The sequence below is a fragment of the Danio rerio genome, chromosome 12, assembly GCF_049306965.1.
Source record: "Danio rerio strain Tuebingen ecotype United States chromosome 12, GRCz12tu, whole genome shotgun sequence".
NCBI lineage: Eukaryota > Metazoa > Chordata > Actinopteri > Cypriniformes > Danionidae > Danio > Danio rerio.
Window position 1 is genome coordinate 28338569 of NC_133187.1, and position 22829 is coordinate 28361397.

At 35.6% G+C, this 22829-nt stretch overlaps 2 protein-coding genes across 7 annotated transcripts; one reads left to right on the forward strand and one right to left on the reverse strand.

The window, feature by feature from the left end:
- Positions 1-374: 374 nt before the first annotated feature.
- On the forward strand, positions 375-8751 carry faap100 (FA core complex associated protein 100). Of its 4 annotated transcripts, none has more exons than XM_017358533.4 (9): positions 375-675; positions 763-881; positions 3115-3764; positions 4603-4821; positions 4914-5070; positions 6081-6939; positions 7019-7135; positions 7975-8061; positions 8361-8751. In XM_017358533.4, the coding sequence occupies exons 1-9, from the start codon at positions 523-525 to the stop codon at positions 8490-8492; spliced, it is 2493 nt and encodes an 830-aa protein (XP_017214022.2). In that variant the 5' UTR covers positions 375-522; the 3' UTR covers positions 8493-8751. The 4 variants fall into 4 exon arrangements, with proteins under 4 accessions (XP_017214022.2, XP_073774607.1, XP_068080885.1 ...); XM_073918506.1 differs by having other exon boundaries at positions 4701-4821; XM_068224784.2 differs by lacking the exon at positions 8361-8751 and having other exon boundaries at positions 7975-8217.
- tap2t (transporter associated with antigen processing, subunit type t, teleost specific) lies at positions 4572-21167 on the reverse strand. 3 transcript variants are annotated; one of them, XM_005156299.6, is made up of 13 exons: positions 20970-21167; positions 19004-19548; positions 17190-17304; positions 16955-17085; positions 14799-15004; positions 14502-14699; positions 12688-12816; positions 12411-12599; positions 11103-11276; positions 10854-11013; positions 9086-9222; positions 8791-9000; positions 4572-5089 (listed from the first exon to the last, which is right to left on the reverse strand). In XM_005156299.6, exons 2-12 carry the CDS (start codon positions 19539-19541, stop codon positions 8791-8793), a joined length of 2187 nt encoding a protein of 728 aa, XP_005156356.1. In that variant the 5' UTR covers positions 19542-19548; positions 20970-21167; the 3' UTR covers positions 4572-5089. The 3 variants fall into 3 exon arrangements, with proteins under 3 accessions (XP_005156356.1, XP_009305024.1, XP_073774608.1); XM_009306749.5 differs by having other exon boundaries at positions 19004-19585; XM_073918507.1 differs by lacking the exon at positions 4572-5089 and having other exon boundaries at positions 8052-9000; positions 19004-20065.
- Between the last annotated feature and the right edge of the window lie 1662 nt (positions 21168-22829).

Consider the following 22829-nt stretch of genomic DNA (forward strand, 5'->3'; position numbering starts at 1 on the left):
AAGTCACGATGCTTTCCATTAAAAATATGAAACAAAAATATTACGTTAATAATTACATCAACAATAACACCACAAATAAATAAAAAATGCCATTATAAATTAGTTAACTAATTTAGAGCGGTTCAATCGCGTGTTTAATATCATACAGTCTCGATTTGAAAACTGTCAAGAGTACATTGTTACTTTTGATAACAATTTTTATAAAAAATACAACACAAACGTACAGCGGCACTGATATTTCAGTGATGTTTTGATTACCTTTACTTTGGACATCGCTTACTTTTACTTTGGTTTTGAAATCGCTTCTCCGCAGTTCACCGAAAGATGGCAGTGCACTAAAACTGACAGGCAGAAGAGGAAGAGCCTTGACCCTCATTGGTCACTGTAGAGTCTATGGCGGGTACACGAAACAGTTAGTTACAGTCACAAACATGCGGCTAAATCTGATAGCTATTAGTCTACGAGCAGAAGCGTCTTTTAAGTTTCAATAAACTCTGAAAAGAATGTACAACAGGCACAATAATGGCCGCGGCTCGGTGCAGTGTTGAGTTTTTATCAGAGTTCAGTGACTGTCAGTCAGACTCAGTTCGCTTCATTCGGGAGGACACGAATCTTTTCTTGACCAGCGGACACCGAGATGTGCTTATATTCAGTGTGCAGGACAGAAAAGTCAAGGCAAGTGAATGTCTGCTGTTGTCAATTTTGTGTTATACTTCTGTGATATACTTTGCCGCAGGCTCACACCATGTATGTTGTTTTTAGACCGTGATTCAATTTGAAGACTCGGTGACTTTTCTGGATTTAAGTGATGATAAACATCGACTTTATGCACTCTGCAAGAACGGTGGGCTTTACTGTATCCCTCTACCACAACAGCTCAGGTAATATCTTCCATTATTCCTTATGCTTTAATAACAAAATATTTGACAACATTTATTGGAAAACAACCCTGACGGCACAGATTTTGTCCAGTCAGGTAAAAAGATATTGATTAACAATTAAAGTATATATATATATATATATATACTTGCTCAAGTTCTGTGGAAGCATTTTACAGTCAGTGCTGCAGATAAAACCAAAGTGGTCCTGTATGTAATTTGTGCAAAAGTCAAATCAGCAGAGATATCAAACATCTGTCATCATCTGCTATGCATAATCATTCATTTATTCATTCATTGACACACATATACTACAGACAATGTAGCTTACCCAATTTACCTATAAGAAATGTCTTTGAACTTGTGGGGGAAACCGGAGCACCAGGAGGAAATCCATAAGAACACGGGGAGAACATGCAAACTCCACACAGAAATGCCAACTGACCCAGCCGAGGCTTGAACCAGCGACCTTCTTGCTGGACCGTGCAACCCCTATATACAGTTAAAGTCAGAATTATTAGCCCCCCTGAATAGTTAGAGCACTTGTTTATTTTTTCCCCAATTTCTGTTTAATGGAGAGAAGATTTCTTCAACACATTTCTAATTATAATAGTTTTAATAACTCATTCAAAACTGATTTATTATTTATTTTATCTTTGCCATGATGACAGTAAATAATGTTTGACTAGATATTTTTCAAGACACTTTTATACAGCTTAAAGTGACATTTAAAGGCTTAACTAGGTTAATTAGGTTAGCTAGGTAGGTTAGGGTAATTAGGCAAGTTATTGTATAACAATGGTTTGTTCTGTAGACTATCCAGAAAAAGTATAGCTTGAAGGGGCTAGTAATTTTGACCTTAAAATGGTGTTTAAAAAATTACAAACTGCTTTTATTCTAGCTAAAATAAAACAAATAAAACTTTCTCCAGAAGAAAAAAATATTATCAGACATACTGTGAAAATTCCCTTACTCTGTTAAACATCATTTGGAAAATATTTTAAAAAGAAGAAAACAATTCAAAGGGGGCTAATAATTCTGACTTCAACTGTAGATCATAATTTAAGTTATACATGAAGTTCTGTGTTTAGCATTACATGATTTCAGATGTACCCCCTAAAATATAAAATATTGTTACATGTTATCATACATTTAATGTGACATTCAAAGCATATAATATATTTATATGCTTTGTCACTTTCAATTAAAGAGATAATTCACCCCAAAAAGTTAATTTGTTGTAAATTTTTCAATTGAATATGTTGATGAATTTTCATTTTTTTAGCTGCAACAGTGTGTTGTGTTCAGTTTCTTTCACAGGTAAATTATTTTGCTTCATAAAACCTAAATATACCATCCAAAGCCATGCATAATAATGTATTTTGTTTTGTATGTTTGTTTTCTCTCAAAGTCCTGGTAGTCACACGATTCACCAAAGAGCAGAGTTTCAGCCAAACATTTTCTTCAGTGATCATTGGAAGTAAAAAAGCCACTTGCATCTTAATTTGTCTGAGGGTGAATAAACTAAATACATTATTGAACACACAAAAATAAGGCAAGGCAAGGCAAGTTTATTTATATAGCACATTTCATACACAATGGCAATTCAAAGTGCTTTACATAAACAATAATAAAAGAAACAAATAAGGTACAATAAACTTTGCATACCAGGCCCATGACATAATTTACTTCTGCATGCTTTAAATTTTAAAGGTCCGTACTGGCCCAATACCCCCATAAGTGGTTTCGTTTTCTCATCAGTTGGAATAGAATATCTTTTGCATAAATTACGACAGATAAATTTAGTTTTTTCCTATGATTACTGACATGTGCAGGAACCAACTAAATTAATTACAGCAACTTAGACCACACAGAACCTAAAAGGTACACTTTCAAATTTGAAAAAAAGCCTTCTTTTTTTTTGGAGGAATTTATTTTAACACAAACAGCATGTACAACTATTTTAATCACTTTCAACAGTGTTTTACGAAAATGTAATTTTTTTCTTTAAAATTATACCAAACTTTTACATTTACACCTCTGCATGTGTATTTAGGAAGCTTTTGAATTTGGGTCGGCAAAATCCAGGTAGAAAGGCCAAAAGAGCACTTGACTTTGAGACTAAAGTTATCAAGTGATTTTATTGGGTCTTTTGATTATTATATATCCAACTGTAAAGTCACTAAAATGTAGAATCTTTGATTTTGACCTTTTATTTCTTCTTTTCTTCTCATAGTTCTTCCCCTGTGAACAAAAGTCCTGAGCCTATGCTACATGTTGTATCAGATGATTCACTTGTCCTCAAAAATGCAGGTCTGCAGGCATTCACCATAGTCAAAAAGATCCTTGTGACTCTTAGTCTTGACAAGTCTGTCTGGAGTTTTAATCTCTATGAAGAGCCTGGATCCAAACCCTTTTGTAAACTTGCACATATCCAGATCACAACTGTAACGACTTGTTGTTTAAACGTAGCAGACAAAGAAACAAGTGTGAGCTCACCTCCAGTGCTGACCTGCATCCATCCTGAGGGCTCTACGTCAGTCAAAACTCATCAATCTGACTTGCATCCTCATCTTGAGCCCCATCTCTTCAGGCTTTTATTTGGAGTGGACGCCGCTTTAGTCAGTTCCCCGGTTATTCTGTGTGGTTTACCTGATGGACGTATTTGCTGCTTTCCTTTGCTTGTCCCGACTCTGACTGGTCCAAGAGGAGAGCAGAGATCTCCAATCAGAGTGCTTCAGAGCTTAGAGCAGCCAATCGTATTCATCGGAACTTGCATCTCTGGAGAACATGGACCTCAGAGTCTCATTGTAGTTGGTCAGAGAGGCAAACTACTAATGGTCAGAAGCAAACCAAGAAGCTCCGAAGGAAAAGAGGCAGATTATAGTAAGTATGAAATTAAATTGGGTTTTTATTTATATATATATAAATAAAATATATATAATATATATATATATATATATATATATATATATATATATATATATATATATATATATATATATATATATATATATATATATATATATGTTTTTTATATATATATATATATATATTTATTTTTTTGGTAATGACATAGTTGACAAGTTGAAAATTTAAAATACCTTTTTTTTCTTTGAGCATTTCTACTAGTTTTTACATGGTTTTGATTTAGCATTATAAAGAAACACCATTATCAGTTTACTGATGCAAAATTAATAACTTTTAATGGTATTAATATTACATGTTATGTTACATTAATATTTAATGTTATTAAAGTAAAAAACAATAATAATGAGAAAAAAGCTTTTTAATATTTTATATAAATATACAAATATTCCATAAATATAATTCCAGTTCTGGAGAGATACACTACATTATATTTTATAACTGGATGTTACCTTGCCTCTATTTGGCAGACAAAACATTAGGTCCAATTACTTGGTTTTAGGTTTAAAACATTTTTTTTACCAGGTTTTTAATTTTCTTCATTGTAACATTTTTTGATTGTATACTTGCTATATTAAATTAATATTGAATGCAGAAATTAAAAACAGACATATAATAGATCAATTTGTATTAATATATCACTAACTTTCAGAAGCAATTCATAAGTGTATTTTTAAACATATCTCCCTTTCTCTCTCTCTTTTATATATATATATATATATATATATATATATATATATATATATATATACATATACATATTAGTTTTGTTAATCTGTTATATCTACTTTTACAGGCTTCAATGAGCATAGTGTTCGAGGGCCAGTGCTTTGTGCCTGTGTTGATGATAAACGGCTGTTCTACAGTTCACTTAATGACTTTCACGCTCTTCAGCTCACCACATCATCTTCATCAGAAGCCATGGGAACTGAGCCCCAACTGCAAGCGCTGATATCAAACAGTCTTGGTGTATGCAGGGTTATAGCACTTGCTGGACCATATACAAACCCAACAGGTATGACACAAATCCCTATGCTGTTTACCTGCCATTTGTAGTGTCAGAAAAATGAAGTTACTTACACAAGGTTTTCTGTTTTAAATTTTGAGGGTCCGTTCAACTTTTGGCTTTATCTTCAAGTGGAAGACTGATGCGAGTCAACCTTCCTCAAGGGTCTGAAAAAGGAATCTTGTCCAGGTTGTCCTCATCACTGGCAGGCCAGAGAGTGAAAGACCTACTTGCCTCCATTGGAAACGTCTGGGAGAGGTTTGTTCAGGCTTCATCACTAAAAAAGAAAAAGAAAGAAAGCATTCCAATGAAAAAATTATCCAAGGATGAAAGCTGAATGTATTTTTTTGAGTAAATAGCTGTTGTCATACATGCATTTCCAAGTTCAATTGTGTTTCCAATAGTGCTGTCAATCGATTAAAAAAAATTAACTAAATCACACATTTTTTTGAAAATTAATCGCGATTAATCACATTTAAAAGACTGAAACTTGTAATTTTGGCTATTCAAATGTAAAATTTATGTAAACGCAATACAACTATTTAATTAGAAAATATAATTGTTTATTAGAATTTTTGTTTAACTTGTAACAGATTTCTTCATGTAAACAACATAGCCACAATAAACCATCAAGATCCTGGCTTGACAGCCATATTTATTAAAGAAATAAAAACACAGGCATGTTAATGCCATTTGAATTTTAAAACAATCAATGCCAATAAAGAAAAAAATTATTTCCAAGTTGGATTCTAATTGGATACTCTTATTAAGAGTCGACCATGTAAGCAGCGATTTATTTTTATTTTTTATTATCTTAAAGGACTACCGAGTCACAAAATGCAGAGGTTTTACTTTCCATTCGACATGCGGTATCAAATTAAAACAGAAGTCAAAAGTTAAAAATGACATATCTGAAATTGCATTAAACTCTGGAGAGCCTGGTGATGCGACATGTCAAACACACGTCGACCACAACAGGAAGTAAAAAAAATAATAATAATGTTAGTTGCTGGGACACATTGACTTCCATAATGATTTTTTCCCCACTGTGGAAGCCAATGGGTACCATCATCAACCAGCATTTTTCAAAATATATTTAGTGTTCAACAGAATAAATAATCTCAAAATCAATTGAGAGAGAATAAATTGTGAGGTAATTTTCATTTTTGGCTGAACGGTCACATTAATTCATGATTATTTTTAAAATATGTATTAAAGCAGCTGTAAATGAATATTATGTCATTGACCTTTATTAATGTTTTCTGCAGGGCAGAATCCTTGAAACAGAAGCTTCAGGAGAAAAATGAGTCTCTCAAACAACTTAATCAAGTCCTAAACATTTGCAGCCTTCTGTTGGAAAGCAATGGGAAAGAAAAGCAATCTAACATGGACACCAAACCTCTGATCAGCTGTCATGGTGCAGCTAGATGGAGCTCACTGCTTCAAAAAACCTCTTTGACTCTTACATGTGTGCTTGAAAACTCAAGCGGTTGTACGCTTGAACACGGCTGGACTTTGTGCTTTCAGGTCCATTCATTTTACCAACATCCAAATACGGAGAGCGCATCTAGCTCGTACTCATTCCCACTGAGGAAACTAGATTCAGGTCAGAAACTAGATGTGACTATTCCTCTTGAAAGCAACGGTGGCCTGTTTCTGCCAGTGAAGGTCTGCTGTTCCCTCTCCTTCTCTCTCTGTGCTCTGTTTGGCCCTGAAGCATCTTCCCCTGGTGTTTTCCAGCTCCTAAAAGAGGCAGGCTCCATCAGCGCAACTTTGAATACTTTAACAGTAGACTGGCTTGATGCTTTAAGACTCGAGGGATCATTTTCTCCCAATGACATCAGATGCAACACTGTCTCCGAAGGCATCCAAGCCTTTCTGCGATCCAGAGGAGTGTCTACAAAACATCTCGATAACATTTCCAACCCAGGACCTGTTGCAGTGGTGGTGAGCGTATCGATCGAGCTTCTTAAAAGCAAACTGCACCTCTCAACAACCAGCAGTCTGGAGTCGAGCATGTCTGTGCTAAACTGGTTGGTATCACCTGAGAAGATAGGATCTGTGAAAAGTCCAGTGGTTAATGCCTACAGTCCAGATGGATGCTCTGTGAAGATCATGGCCAAAGAGGTGCTCATTACACCACAGATTACTCATGTGTGATCATGAAGTCTGTATTTAGTATGAATTATTCATATCTTTCTGCTAGGTAACACTGGGAGATTTCTATTCTGAAGGACCTCTTGAAGCCCTGGAGATTCGCGTGGAAAGTTCATCAGTGGCAGCAGTGTGTGGACTCCATCACGCCATTTTGAGGCGCCTATTGGTACTTTAATAATTAAGTACACTACTGGTCAAAAGTTTGGGGTCAGTAAGATTTTTAAATGTTTTAAGAAGCTTTTCCTGCTCACCAAGGCTGGATTTATTTAATCAAAAATACAGAACAAATTGTAAAATTGTGAAATGTTTTTGCACTATAAAACAACGTAGTAAAATAAAGTAGTTTATCATTTAATTTAATCATTTATTTCAGTGATTGTAATGATGAATTTTCAGCTTCACTACTCCAGTCTTCAGACTCTTATGATCCTTCATAAATCACTCTAATATGAATTATTATTATTATTATTATAAATGGTAATATAAATATTATTATTATAATAATATTATTATTATAATATTATTATAAATAGTAATGAAAGCAATAATGACTGAAGTAATAAATTAATTTGAAACTACATACAATAAGTAATCTATTAGTCCCACACGGAATCTGCACGTGCAGATTTCTGCAGATTTTTAGCCCATCATTGAGTCTATGTATTTACTTGTGTAAATGTGTGTATATTTATATTTATTCAGTTTTTAAATTCAGAACTTGGAATTTTTACTTTACAACTCACAATTCAGACTTTATAACTCGGAATTCTGGCCTTATAATTTAGATTAGCAACTTTATAACTGAGAATTTTGACTTTATTTATTAATTTTTAAATGTATTTATTTTTTATACAGCAGCGGGAACGGGCTTCCATAATGATCAGAATAATTGAAACAAAAAAAGGAAAAAAACAACTGACCCCAAATTCTTACCCGGTAGTGTAATTCTGTTTTTCAAACATGCTCTGCTAATTGAAGCTGGTTTACAGATCTTGACTATTTCAGGATTTGCTTAGAGACTCGTCTGCACAATATAGCCATACAAGGAATTTAAAAGCACAAAGCTTGTGTGAAGCTGTACGGCATGTTGAGGTAATTTATTTGTTTACTCTTCAATTATTTAATTGCATGAATAAAGTTTTAAGGTGCCATCACATGAACCACTACTCAGTAAAAGTTTCCGAACATTTCAATAGCAGTCCAGAGTTTAACATGAGGCAGGCTATGGTCACACATAAACAGTGTTGACGAGTAAACAGTAACTTTTTTTGGCCTGCAAATTTACATTCATGTGACAACGCCTTCACTCTTCAACTAGTATGCATTTTCATGTACTAAAGTTTTGCACAAAAACCCCATACACCACTAATATACATTTTTGTGTGTGTCAGTCTCTTTATAAAGATCTTCAGGATGCTCAAAATAAAGCGGCTCTTGGTGGGGAAATGAAGACAAGTCAGAGATCTGATGTCCTGTTCCACATTTTTCAGGAGCTGAGAACAAACCCACTGGTCATTCTCTAAACTACAAACACTCATGATGTATCAAATAAAAAGTTAATACAGTAGATGTCCGTAATTTATATGGTTATACTTTTAAGACAAAGGGCCTGACTGTCTCATTGATTGTTCTATAAAAACAGACATACCAAGATGTAAACACACACTCTCACATAAAAGCCCTCTTCACTGGACTTCGCCCTACCTCAAGTGTATAATTCATCAAAACATGAATTTGTAATATTTGTTTAATCCACATTAAAGTCTGTGAGTGTGTTCTAAAGCTTTTGTAGAGAGTGAAACATATCTAAACATCTCGTACTTAAGTCGCCTGTTGCGTTTCCAAGTTAAAGAGCTTTTCCCTGAGCCGATGGTATCTTCCTTGCTTGTCCATGAGCTGCTGGTGTGTTCCCTGCTCCTTGACTTCACCTCCTTCCATGAAGATAATGTGGTCTGCTTTCTCTATAGTCTCCAAACGATGAGCTATCACCAGAACCGTCTGATCCGTTATGCTATTGAGCACATCTTGAATCTGGAAAATGAGGTCATGAATCGACACTATAAATGGGGAAAGCCTCAGAATTGATCAGAATATTAAGATCTATCAGGATTCTCACTGCTTGTTGGGTGCTGGAGTCCATGTGACTGGTGGCCTCGTCCAAGATCAGAATCTGAGGGTTTCTTATCAGAGCTCTGGCTATGGCAATGCACTGCTTCTGGCCAGCAGATAGCTGGCCACCACACTCGCCAACATCTGTGGAGAAAGCATCCACATTCAACCTACTGTTTAAAAACCCTTTAATTGCCTGCTTTACCAAATGGTTGCCCATATTTAGACTGTTTTAAATAATGGTTCACACTATACACAGCATTGTTGGTTTACAAAAAAAATCTAACAAATATAATCCTGTTGCACTACTACACTTGATCTTGGATTTATTGTAAAAAAAGAAAAAAGGAAACATTAAATAAGAATCTGAAATATAATTTTTGGCATACTTCAAAAATAACGATGATTTAGTATTTAAAAAATGTTTTATTTAGATTGTTTTTTTTTTTTGTTGTAGTTTTTTTAAATGGTCTTACACTTCTTTTTTTTCATAGTATATGTATAAATTCTGATACTTTTCCACAACCTGACAAATCAACCATTTGCTAGAGGTTGATGTTTTAGAAATTATGGGATGTGTTAAAAAATGCATTAAGTGAGTTAACTAGAGACATTAGGAGTTAAGAAATGCAGTCTAAATGTTTTTTTTCCTTGGTGGGGCAGTTAAGTTTTTGGTTGCACTTTAATTTTTAGTGTAAGTATTACAATGTAATTAAAGTATAATAATGAAAATGCATTTACAGTAGTAATTGTTTAGGTTGTAATTACAAATAATTTACTGTTACTTCTTTATACCAAGTGTTAGTGTTCCCAAGTTTATATATTATTTTAAGGCGTTCTCTGTATATTGGTACAAGATTGGATATCTTTTTTTTGGTATCAATATTGGCTCATTTTAATTGTTAATGCTTTCCCTATTTTTACAGAACATTTAGGTGGCATTCACAAATATTGAATGCATTTTGGCCAATCAGTTACTTAAAAAAACAACTTATTGGGGATCTGAAAATTCCATATTCTGAAAACAGAGTACTTTAAAACTATAAAAATAGGATTTTGTGAAAATAGTGCACTGGGCTACAGGCTTGTACGGTACCTGACAAGCAAAACATCAATGCTGGATTACAGGATTGTATCTGCACAGACATCAACAACTACTGCCATAACATAAACATGCATAATACTCCTAATAAAGGAAAGAAATGACATCTGCTTTAGTTATATCATTAAGATATATATATATAAAACAAGATATTTTAAACAATAATTTAATTTATGAAGTCATTCATTTTCCTTCGGCTTTAAATTAAATAAGCTAAATTGGCTGTAGTGTGGGTGTGAATGCCAGCGTATGGGTGTTTTCCAGTGCTGGGTTGAGGCTGGAAAACATTCTGAATAAGTTTCCGTTTCATTCCGCTGTGGCGACCACTGATTAGTAAAGGGACTAAGCTGAAAACAAATTGTATGAATGGCTTTCCAGCTGCAAACCAGCACTGGGAAACACCCATACACTCATTCACACACACACTAATACACTAAGGCCAATTTAGTTTAATCACTTCAACAACTATATGTCTTTGGACTGTGTGATGAACATGCAAACTCTACACAGAAATGCCAACAGGCCCAGTCGAGACTCCTTTTTGCTGAAAAGTGACAGTGTTAATCACTGAGCTACCATGCCACCTGATTTATTAAATGGTTTTGCTTATTTTTCATCAAGATAATTTAGAATGTTATCATTGTTGCCACTTTACTAGTTAAATCTACTGTACCTGTATCATATCCCTGTTCCAGATTGCATATGAAGTTGTGTGCATTGGCTTTTCGAGCAGCTTCTTCTATTCTTTCGAGTGTGCAGTCCTGCAAGCCGTATTCAATATTATATCTCACAGAGCCAGAGAAAAGCACAGGATCCTGAGATACCACGGCCACCTAAGCCAAGTAAATAGAAGAACAATGTGTCATGTTTTGCACATATCTCCCAAAGTTAGATAACTAAACACCTGTGTACGGTTTCTTGCCTTTTTATGCAAATACTGGTGTTGATAGTGGTAAAGAGGTTCTCCATCCAGGAACATTTCACCCTCCTTAGGCTCATAAAACCTCTGCAGCAAGCTGACGCAAGAGCTCTTCCCTCCTCCTGAGGGTCCGACCAATGCCGTCAACTTCCCTGGACTCAGTTCCAGTGTTACAGACTGCATGAATTCAACAATCAAAACATTATTATTATTTCATTGATTGGTTTTAAAGGTTATAGTGGATATCTAAATTAGAGAACAATTTATGGACACTCAAATGTTTTAATTAATGTAGTCATTGATCAAAAGTTAAACATTTTAGTTGTGGCTTTACCATGGTAGTTAAACTGTTTTACAAAATATCAAAAGCAAGTGAACAAAAACTCTATGTTCAAAATCAAAAATCGGTTACTAGCTAGCTAATCAAAATAGGGAACAAGACACTGCTAGTCTCTCGCCGGACTAGTCTTTCACATTGCTCAGTCGTGATCTTGATCCAAGCTTCTTCCAGTTCTCATTATATTGCAAGTCTTAAGATTCTCATATAGGTTTAGGTCAGGACTTTGGGCTGCCAGCACCTGCCCCACCTTTCACTGACTTCTTTAAACACTGTGGCTTCAGTCTTTCCCCAACTTGGCAATGAACAATGTTTCCCATAAGATCCAATTAAACTAGACTTAATCACTAAAGTGTATTCAGCGCTGAACTGGTGAGCAATGGGGTAAATGCACAGACTTTTAATTTCAGTCAGCCAGCCCAAGCGCTTCCTGACATTCCATAACAAAATTGCCACATTTAAGATCTGATTTGTTTAAAAATTTTGATTTTCCCTGGCTGATAGATATGTATGATATAAAGTGGGTCTCAGACCGGACAAGATGCACCGCATTAAATTCTAATTTTCCTCACCATGACTTGAAAATATGAACATTTATTTTACCCCAGTATTTTCAGTAGTTTCTGTGCTAGCCTGCTGCTACTGACGACCCTAGCATTAACACATCTCTTTTATGCTTGAACAACTAAATAAATGCTTAAGTTTATTTAATTGATCACTAGGTGCCAAATTAACAACTGTGAGGAATCTGGAGAATATGAAAGTGTTCACTAATTTTGACCAGTGCTCTTTTTTCAAATGGTTAATTTAAGTTTTTTTTTAAATGTACAGAATATATGTAACTCGTGAGAAATGCTCAAAAAGTGTTCTTTTATTCTCATTAGAATAACTTCAAAGATGACTATGCACAAGCAGTGACCTAAAAAATGTAAAAAAAAATTTAGGTTTTCTCCACTGTATAAACCCAACCATACCTTTAGTGCTGTGTCATCAGGGCGGGAAAGGTAGGAAAAGGTGACCTTTTCAAAAGTTATTCTTCCTTTAAGCTTTTCTGGTGCCAGATCGCCAGCTTCTCTCATTTGTGGCTTCCTGTCGAGCAGCTGGAACACTTTCACTGATGAACCCACTGTACTCAGCATGTCTCCATAGATATATACAAGGTGCTGTGAATGTTACAATGAGCAAACTTTTATCGCATCTGAATAGAGCTACTTGTAACTACTGTATATATGTATAACCTGCCAGTTTTACCTTCATACTGGTCACCATGTCCTTCTGGTAAAACACAAAGGCCAGTAGGCTGCCGCTGCTAAGCTGCCCAGAGGAGATGAGATTTCGGCCTTGGCACAGCATTGCTACCTTCAAGCCCACTGTAATAAACTGCAGAACAATTACAATATCAGATGAGGGCAGTCATATGATATTACATCTATGCATGTAGTTAATTAAAGTGTTATAGACAAGTGCAATAAAAAGTTGATAAATAAATTCACAGAGAATGTTTATGTTAACAGTACATCATCATAAACATGTTTATTTTCTCACAGAGTTAAGGGATCAGAAAAATCTTCACTTGCAAAGGTGTTTTATATTTTGTGTGAGGAAAATAAACAAAAATGCGACCAAAAAAGTATGTGAGTTTACAGTTCCTAGCATAGTTTGTAGAAAAGTCTCAGAATTGAACAGCACAACCAGAAATACCAATCAAACGGATAAAGTTTGGCTCTCTATAGAAGGAAATGTATTCATTTTAATTTACATGTATATTCACCAGCCACTTTATTAGGTATACCTGTTCATCTGCTCGTTAATGCAAATTTCTAATCAGCCAATCACTTGGCAGACACTCAATGCATTTAGGCATGTTGACATGGTCAAGACGATCTGCTGCAGTTTAAACCAAGCATAAAAATGGAGAGGAAAGGTGATTTAAGTGACTTTGAACGTGGCATGGTTGTTGGTACCAGACGGGCTGGTCTGAATATTTCAAAACACTGCTGATCTACTAGGATTTTCACACACAACCATCTCTAGGGTTTACCGAGAATGGTCAGAAAAAGAGAAATTATCCAGTTCAGCGGCAGTTCTGTGGGCGTAAGTGATTTGTTGATGCCAGGTTAGAGGAGAATAGCCAGACTAGTTCTAGCTGATAGAAAGGCAGCTAGTAACACAAATAAGCACTTGTTACAACCGAGGTATGCAGAAGAACATCTGTGAATGCACAACACATCCAACCTTGAGGCGGATGGGCTACAGCAGCAGAAGACCACACCGGTTGCCACTCCTGTCAGCTAAGACCAGGAAACTGAGGATACAATTTGCAGAGGGTTGCCAAAATTGGACAATAGAAGATTGGTAAAACGTTGACTGCTCTGATGAGTCTCAATTTCTGCTGTGACTTTCGGATGGTTAGGGTCAGATTTTGGCATCATCAACATAAAAACATGAATCCTTCCTGCATTGTATCAACTGACGGCTGAAGGTGGAGGTGCACTGGTGTGGGGGATATTGCCTTGGCACATTTTGGACCCATTTTTGGGCATCTTGTCAACGAAACAATCTACCCGAGTTTTGTTGCTGACCATGTCCATTCCTTCATCTGATGGCTACTTCCAGTGGGATAATGCACCATGTCATAGAGCGTGAATCATCTCAGACTGGTTTCCTGAACATGACAATGAGTTCACTGTACTCAAATGGCCTCCACATTCACCAGATCTCAATCCAATAAAGCACCTTTGGGATGTGGTGGAATGGGAGATCATAGATGTGCAGCCAATAAATCTGCAGCAACTGTGTGATGCTATCATGGCAACATGGACCAAAATCTTTGAGGAATATTTCCAGTACCTTACTGAATCTATGCCACGAAGGATTAAGGCAGTTCTGAAGGCAAAAGGGGTCCAACCTAGTACTAGTAAGGTGTACCTAATAAAGTGGCCGGTGAGTGTATGAGGGAAAAGAGCTTCGTTATGGATGTGACAGATGTAAAATTGACACTAGTGTGACTTTGGTAAATCAAATAAAATCATTTGAAAATGTATATGATACTGTGTGTGAATTACCCTGCGTATTAAGAGATAAACGGCACTGTAAAAGCCTTTACGCCTCAAAACCTGGAGCTTCCTGTTGATAGTCTGTTCATATCGCTGCTGTTCTTGACACTCTGCTTTAAAACTGCGAACAGTCTTTATCGAGCCAATGACAGAAGACGCCAACTCTCCAGTCTCTGCATTACAGTCTTGAAGCTCTTTGGAGGTTTTCTGATCAGGAAGAGGAGAGACATTATGAATTTGTTATGTTCTACCCCATTAGTTTGTGGAAAAAAAAAGATGTGGAAAGAGTTAAGGATGATAATCTACCTGGGAGAGGCTGTTGTATGAATTCTGAAGGAAAGCAAGAAGTGGCATTTCGATGCAGGTGAGGAGAGTTAATTGCCAAGAGACACCCAGCATGAAGTATAGCATGCCGCAAGTCTTCACCATGCTCCGCAGTAACACATTCACATTCATGGCCACAGCACGTCCCATTTTATCAGTGTCGGAGATCAAACGGGATGCCAGATTACCTGTAAGAGAGAATGAAATTATTCCTAAATTAGCTTTGGCTACATTTAAAGGGAAAGTTCACCCAAAACTGAAAATTCTGTTATCATTTACTCACCTTTTACTTGCTCTAAACCTATGTGAATTTCTTTTTTCTGTTCGACACAAAATACGTTATTTTGAAGAAAGCTGGAAACCTATAACCATGGACTTCATAGTATTTGTTTTTCCTACTTTGGAAGGCAATGGTTTGTAGCTTTCTTCAAAATATCTTCTTTAATTATTAACAAAAAAAAAAGAAACTCGTAAATGTTTGAAACCACTTTATAGTGAAATAGTAAATTTATATTTTTGGGTGAACTATGCCTGTAAAATATTTCTCAAACCCACCGACAAATTCAATGTGTCAAGTTTTAGGGTGCTTTCACACCTTGGAATCGATTCAGTTGTTCCGAAACAGGGATTAAAATTGTTACATTGTTGCTCTTTGTTCTTGGTACGGTTCGCTTTCACAGGGCAAAGTTTCTAAACGAACCAAAAAAGCTAAAACAAGTCACGTGTGAGTAAACTTTCCACACATTGTGAGTGCACATCAGAGTTTCATGGTTTATTTTGCAGAGTCCCGCTCAGCTGTCAGGAGAGGTGGTGTTTGGTGGTGTTTGACAGGGTGCGCGCGACGTATCTGAAGAGCGAGGAGGGATGCGGTGGGGAGGGGTGAGAAAGGTGCGCGACTTATTTGAGGGGAAACGCGTGATTATAAAAAGAGATTATCACTTGTTTGCGGGCATCCGGGAGTCTCTGTGCATTTGCGGGAGAATCGGGATGTCTGTTGAATGACCTCCTGCCCTACTCATAATTCTCTCTTCATATAGCCGTATGCCTATTACATATCCATAAAACACTGTAATATAACATGCTCAGATCGTATCGCTTCCACACTACAATCGATCCACTCCAGAGTTTGTTTCAAGCGATCTCTGAGCGATTGTTTTGGCTGTTTCACATATGCCAAACGAACCGCGCTAACTGGGCAAACGAGACAGGTTCCGAAACAAAAATCTAGGTGTGAAAGCACCATTAACCTTCATTTTCAAAGGATTTAATATTTAGAAAATTTCTACATTATTTATTTCTTTATTTTTGTTTTTTATTTATCTATCTGTATTTTTGTACAAATGTACAAAGGTAATTTAGCTCATGCTTATTGTTTATGTGTAAGATTTTAGGTCAGTCTGATGGTGTATATTCAGATTTTTGATATCAGAAGTTTCTAAAGTGGTGCCCGCCAGTCCCACACCACTCAACCTACTCCAAGCTGGAATTGAACCAGTGACTCTAAAAAGGAGGCTAAAGACCATGGCCTCTAGCATCTGTCGCTAGAGCACCTTTTCGGCTTCAGAGGGGTGAGGTTTACCTGCACAGCACTTCACTAGCTGGCCTCTGTTACACTAACCCATCCGGGTCATTGCAGCAATGTAACCCTGCCGGTTTTACACCACCCAACCCGCTCCAAGCTGATATCATACCAGAAACTCTCCCCATGGGGGTCAGTTGGCTAGTCAAGGAGGATAAAGACCATGGTTTACCTGCACAGCTCTTTACTAGCTGGCCTCTGTTATACTTGAACCCTTAATCTCACTCCTATAGGTCACGGCACCAAGTTAACCCTGCCAGTCCAACACCACCCAACCCGCTCCGAGCTGATATCGAACCGGCAACTCTCCGCATGGGAGTCAGTTGACTAGTCAAGGAGACTAAATACCATGGTTTACCTGCACAGCACTTTGCTAGCTGGCCTCTGTTAAATCAGAACTGATGCTGACATTGATTTTCTAGTGTACAAAATAAAAATTGTTATAAAAATAAGTACATATTATCATTAATGTAATTTATGTCAATATTTAGAATAGTTTGTTTTGACTGTCAAGAATCCTCCAAAAAAGACGTCACACAATTAGGCCTCTTTGGTTTACCTGGTTTGATTTCATCAAAGAAGTCTATCTCCTGCTTCATGACATTCTGGAACAGCAAATTCCGTATTCTCTTGTTCAGTCTGTTGAGGCTAAACATGAACATCCCTCCGCGAAGACCGCTGAACATAGAGCTAAAAAACACAACACATCAGCATTTTATTCCAGAAGACAACCAATCAGTGCAAGAAGACATTACTTTTAAATATCTGAATACATTTACATAAGAATCTCTAACCTTCCAAGTGAGCACAGTGCCAAGAGTAAAATGGCCCAAGTGAAGTTGCTGTGCTGGTATTTTCCACTCAATATGTCAATAACCTTTCCAGTACAGTATGGGATGAACGTCTCAACTATAAAATAAAACCATCACATTCCATTAGGTCACCTTTTTTTTGTATTATTCTGGTATTATCATCTACTGCAAATGATTAAAGCAATAAGCATGACCTTTTATAACAGCTAAGAGGCCTTCTTTTTTAAAATTTTTAGTTCTCTTTATACTATGGGGACTGTTGAATGCTTGATTCTGATTGGCTGATGATCTAGGTTACGCACTTGTATTCAGAAAAAGGCACAGCTAAAATAATTTCAGGCAGGTCTTAACTGCATTACAATTCCCTATACACTAAAAAAATAATGTTTGCTGTTAGTTTGAACTACATATATAAAATAAGCTGAAACAACACAGTTCTTAAGTTTACTGGGGGACAACTTAATTGTTTAAAGTTCAATACACTTACATTTGTATAAATTACTAAACTAACTTAATTCCTTCATGTAGTCCCAACACAAATTGGTTTTGTTGAACGCAGCATTATTTTACAGTGTATACTACACCAAATGATTTCAGTTATTTTACACTCTACAACTGTCAATCAATCAACCAATAAAGGCTTAACATAAAATGTGTAAGAAACTAGTCCCACAAAGAAGAGGTTTAAGAAGAAAAAAACTGACAAATGACTTGACAAACTTAATCTGAAAGTCTTTTATGCGTGGTAAACATAGTATATGCAGAATAATTAACTCTGGTCTATTGAATTATTTAAAAATAATGCACTCCACATGCACAATGCAGACTGCAATATTTTAATAAACCAATGGCCTGTAGTCCAATATTACTCTTATTAACTAATCCACAGCTTCACAAAATCTACTGATTTTATAAAACAGTTATTTACACTGCACTTACAGTTGTACGTTTAGAGAAAGTTTTTGCATCATTAAACTCGAATCAACCAAATAGAATCAAGGTCCGGTGTCCTTACATTTTATCCTACCCATCAGATTATGCTACTAACACTGTATTCGAATGGTTTTGAGGTTGGGCTTAGGGATTAGGTAGGTTAGGGCGATATTTAGGCATGGGATGATAACCGTTTTCGAGGTATACCGCGGTGTGGAAAAATTAAGGGTTTAAAATCTCTAAAATTTTCTGTAATACCATCCCTAAGGTATGTATAAGATTTTATATTTACATTTTTTGTTTTGTTTGTTAAGACAACAGTATTTTTAGCAGAAAAAAATATCCAAATATGCCGTTTTAAATTGAAAAGAAATCTGATTTCAATGATTCATTTAAATTATTTAGCCTGACATGTTTACTGCTCCAAAATATTATAAATCTTTTAAAAAATAAAATATATTGTTTTCAAAAACTAAAAAAAGTTTTAGTTTTTACCCCGACATTTAAAAAAAGTGTATTTTAGAGCAGTAATCACAACACTGTGGTACCGTGATATTTTTATTCAAGGTCATCTTACTGTCAGAATCTTATACCAGCCCATGCCTTGCGATATTGCAGCTTCATATCACACTACTGCACATTAAAATTTACACTGGTAGCAAAATCTGATGGGTAGCATATTGTGTTATCTACCTACTTTTTGAATGGGAGGTAGGAAATTCTGACAAGGTAGGACAAAATGAAAGAACACTGGAACTATCTGTTTTATAAGATAATATAGTTTCTTCTATCTAGTTAAAAGAAAAACCTTGTGCATTAAAAAAATCAAGGATTAGTTCAGATAAATTAGGATAAAGACTCACACAGTGCCGCCAAGCTGAGGAAGATAAAAGCAGCTCCTAGATAAAGATAATCAAGCCTGGAGTAGCGAATGACCCTCATTAAAAGTGCTCTGGCCTCTTCATCTTTCTTCTGGTTTCTGCCACCCTTAGATGATCCACCATGTGGGAAGGCCATTTCCCACACCATATAAATGAGGATCGACGTAGCAGAGCTGAGAATCACCATACCAGGATCAGGAACAGGATTGAAGCCCCTCAGGGTGCCATCCAGCAATATCTGCATACTGTCGAACACTGGAGGTAAGAAGCTCAACAGTGCGACCCAGCGCTTCAGGAGAGGTTTAAGGTTGCTTTCTGGGACAAGTGTGCTCAATAAATAAAGCCCGGCGAAGGTGATGGTCCTGAGAGCCCACAGGCACCATAGATCTAGACTGCCCTCTCCATCCAGCCACAGCAGTATCGCCCATACACAAGCCCAGAAGAGAAGATCACAGAACAGCAGACAGAAGTGGACCAGGACAACCCTGGAGACGCTGACATGAGCCTGATCTGAATCCATCTTAAACCTGATGCAAAAGATAAACCATGATCCAATCTAGTTTACTGCGAACATTGTTAAGAATTTGGGTTAAATACGACCTGTGGATTGTTGTGGCAAAACAAAAATCTATGTCAAAAATCTATTTTGACTATAAAGGTTTAAGGCAAAGGTCTCAAACTCAATTCCTGGAGGGCTGCAGCTCTGCATAGTTTAGCTCATAGGTCTCAAACTCAAACGGTTTTGCTCCAACCCTCATCAAACACACCTGATACAACTAATCAAGGTGGTCGAGTCTACTCTTGAACACCTTAATTAGTTGGATTAGGTGTGTTTAAATAGGACTGGAGCAAAACTGTGCAGAGCTCCGGCCCTCCAGGAATTGAGTTTAAGACCTTTGGTTTAGCTCCAACAACCTTCAACTCACACCTGCTTAATAGTCTCTAGTAGTCTTGAACATCTTGACTAGTTGGATTGGCTGTGTTTGATTAGGATTGAAGCAAAACTGTGCAGAACTGCAGCCCTCCAGCAATTGAGTTTGAGACCTATGGTTTAAGGTAAAGATTAAAGTGAAAATAGACATGTTGCACACTAATCAGGCAGAGCACAATAAATGTGCCAAATGTAGAATGTTAAACCTGCAAGTAATGTATTTCATTGTTGTATTTGTAATGTAAGTAATGTATTAAAAAGTAATGTATTGTATTATATTGTTGTTTGTAATTGTATTGTTTTGGTAGCAGTATTTGTAAAGTGACGATTGCGGTGGGTAATCAAAATAGTTTGAGTTAACCATTAAAGTGTTGTTTTTATTTTTAGATCGTCATGATACAATGTTAAAATGTCATGTGGTTCTAACTTTTTAAACATAATGAATAGCATAGCCTGCGTGGTTATAATCACAATTTTTGCATGTATAAGGTCTAAAAATAAATATTGTTTCACTGAAGTACATTGACCAGATTGCCTTCCATATACAAAAATGTAAACAATACAAAAACACATATATCATAAATCACTATTCAGCTAAAAAAAATCGGTCAGTCCTATTCCAGCATATCAAAAGAGAAACATGTCACCAATTAATGGAAACTGGACAAATGTATCTGCTTTCAGTTTCTCCTTGCCTCACTGTTAACTTTGTGCTGTTATGGCCTTACCTATTTAGGTTTTTGACATATGACACAAGAAAGGTTTAAGTTAGTAATATTGCGATTACAAAGGTTTAAAACTCCTGATGTAAATCAGTTCATGGTTGACATTAGGCAGTCTGGTATCTGAGACCACCTGAAATAAAATAAAAAAACGGAACCAAGCAACTTTAACCAAACTAAAGGCTGTTGACCAGCTTAGGCTGCTTATAGATGTTTTCAGCAGCATGAATCTTTCGAACTGTAAATAAATCTGAAGATAAAAGCAATAAACAGAGTATAGATTTAGTCTGCTTACCATCTGTTGTCCTCGTTGCATTTTGTCTCAGGATCACTTTTGGTTTCACTTTCGCAGCTGTGGGCGACGTCAGATCCGTTTTCAGCTTCAGTATGAGTTAAATAGCAAGATACTTCTTAAAAACGACTTACAGTAGGTTCATAGTTTGCTTAAGACGAGGCAGTTTGCACACAACACGTTCATTTCTGTATATACTGCGTATGACGTTTCATGACGATGTTTTTCGTCGTCGACCAAATGGCTGCTGTTCCTCAAGTCACCGGCAGAGCGCGCTGTTTAACAAACAACACGAGTCTTGAGTGTCATTTCAGCTTTAAAGGGACAGAAGCGGCGAGAACAAAACATCTCACCAGATTAAGACCCTGTCACGGCCATAAAAACATCTGCAATGTGAACAAAACGAAGATGGATGGCCAACAGCATCAAAACTAAACTGCTTTGTTTTTTTTTGTTTTTTTTTTTGCACTAGGAGTGGCGTAAATTCAGGTATTTTGCAATATAAAACACATGGTTATATTAATATCAATAATATCCTTTTTACTACATAAATATCAGTTTTACAGTCTTTAGAAAAATATTCAACACTATTTAATTATATAAATCAAACATATAAACCATAAAATAATGAAAATATATAATAATAAAATAAAAAACACATAAATTAAATACAATAATCACATTATTAAAAAAATATTAGAAAAAAAAGTCAGGACAAAGCCCAAGATCACAACAGGGCTACACAGTACATCAAATATTGATTAGAAAGATTAAAAAAATATAATATAATATAATAAATATAATATAATATAATATAGTATAATATAATATAATATAATATAATATAATATAATATAATATAATATAATATAATATAATATAATATAATATAATATAATATAATATAATATTACTGTAAAAAATTCTGGTAGGCCTAAATTTTTAAGTTGAATCAAATTAATTATATGAGTCCATTGGACTTATATTATGTTAAAATGACTTAAAACCGTGTGTGTAACTTATAAAGTTCAGTTAGAACATGATTAACTTTGTTAACAGTGAGTTAAATTAATTTTAGTTACAATGAACTAAAAACATATGCTGTCAGGACTGATCATATAATTTTTAACAGTGTATCATAAACTTTGCATCTTTTTATTTTGGAAAAAAATGGTCAAGTTTACCTCCCCATAATCAGAAATTGTGCTCTGCATTTAACACATCCAATTGCGCGCACACACACACACACACACACACACACACACAAACACATACACACAAGCAAACAAACACACACACACACACACACACACACACACACACACACACACACACACAGTAGTTAACACACACACATCATGAACACAAACACCTAAAAACAGGTGTTTTGGAATAAGTTGTTAATTTTTTTTATTAAAAGGCTGATAAGTTACGGTTTATTTTATTTATTTATTTATTTGTTTGTTTATTTATTTATTTAATATAAAAAAATGCACAAAATGACAGTCAAAAAAAATCTAACGTTTTCCTTTTTAAGGGACTGAAAAGTATTATGTTTACAAATGGGTTGAAAAAAATCTTCTCTCCAAAACAGAAAACACATAAGCTGAAACATAATTCTTCTTGAAATTAATTAAAAAAAAAAAAAAAAGACTTTTCTTCAGTCGATAATTTCTTTATTCATCTTTAGTAATAAATTTAAACTAAGTACAGAAATAAACTTTTATGTTGTTGTTGTTTTTTGCTGCAAATATATTGTATTACACTTTGTGATAAAAATGATAGTCTGTCAGTGTCCTTTCTGCTTTCAGATATGCTTTGGCAAAGTAACAAAACAACAATGAAACTATGGCAAGACCACTA

What these genes read in the sequence shown, in the direction of transcription:
- faap100 (XM_068224784.2), top strand. Translation starts at nt 523, where the DNA reads ATGGCCGCGGCTCGGTGCAGTGTTGAGTTTTTATCAGAGTTCAGTGAC. An exon ending in AGGAAAAGAGGCAGATTATA is followed by an intron (nt 3,765 to 4,602) that starts GTAAGTATGAAA and finishes CTACTTTTACAG; the next exon opens with GCTTCAATGAGCATAGTGTT. An exon ending in TGAAGATCATGGCCAAAGAG is followed by an intron (nt 6,940 to 7,018) that starts GTGCTCATTACA and finishes TCTTTCTGCTAG; the next exon opens with GTAACACTGGGAGATTTCTA.
- tap2t (XM_005156299.6), bottom strand. Translation starts at nt 19,541, where the DNA reads ATGGATTCAGATCAGGCTCATGTCAGCGTCTCCAGGGTTGTCCTGGTC. An exon ending in CTTTGATGAAATCAAACCAG is followed by an intron (nt 15,005 to 16,954) that starts GTAAACCAAAGA and finishes TCTCTCTTACAG; the next exon opens with GTAATCTGGCATCCCGTTTG. An exon ending in ACATGGTGACCAGTATGAAG is followed by an intron (nt 12,600 to 12,687) that starts GTAAAACTGGCA and finishes TAACATTCACAG; the next exon opens with CACCTTGTATATATCTATGG.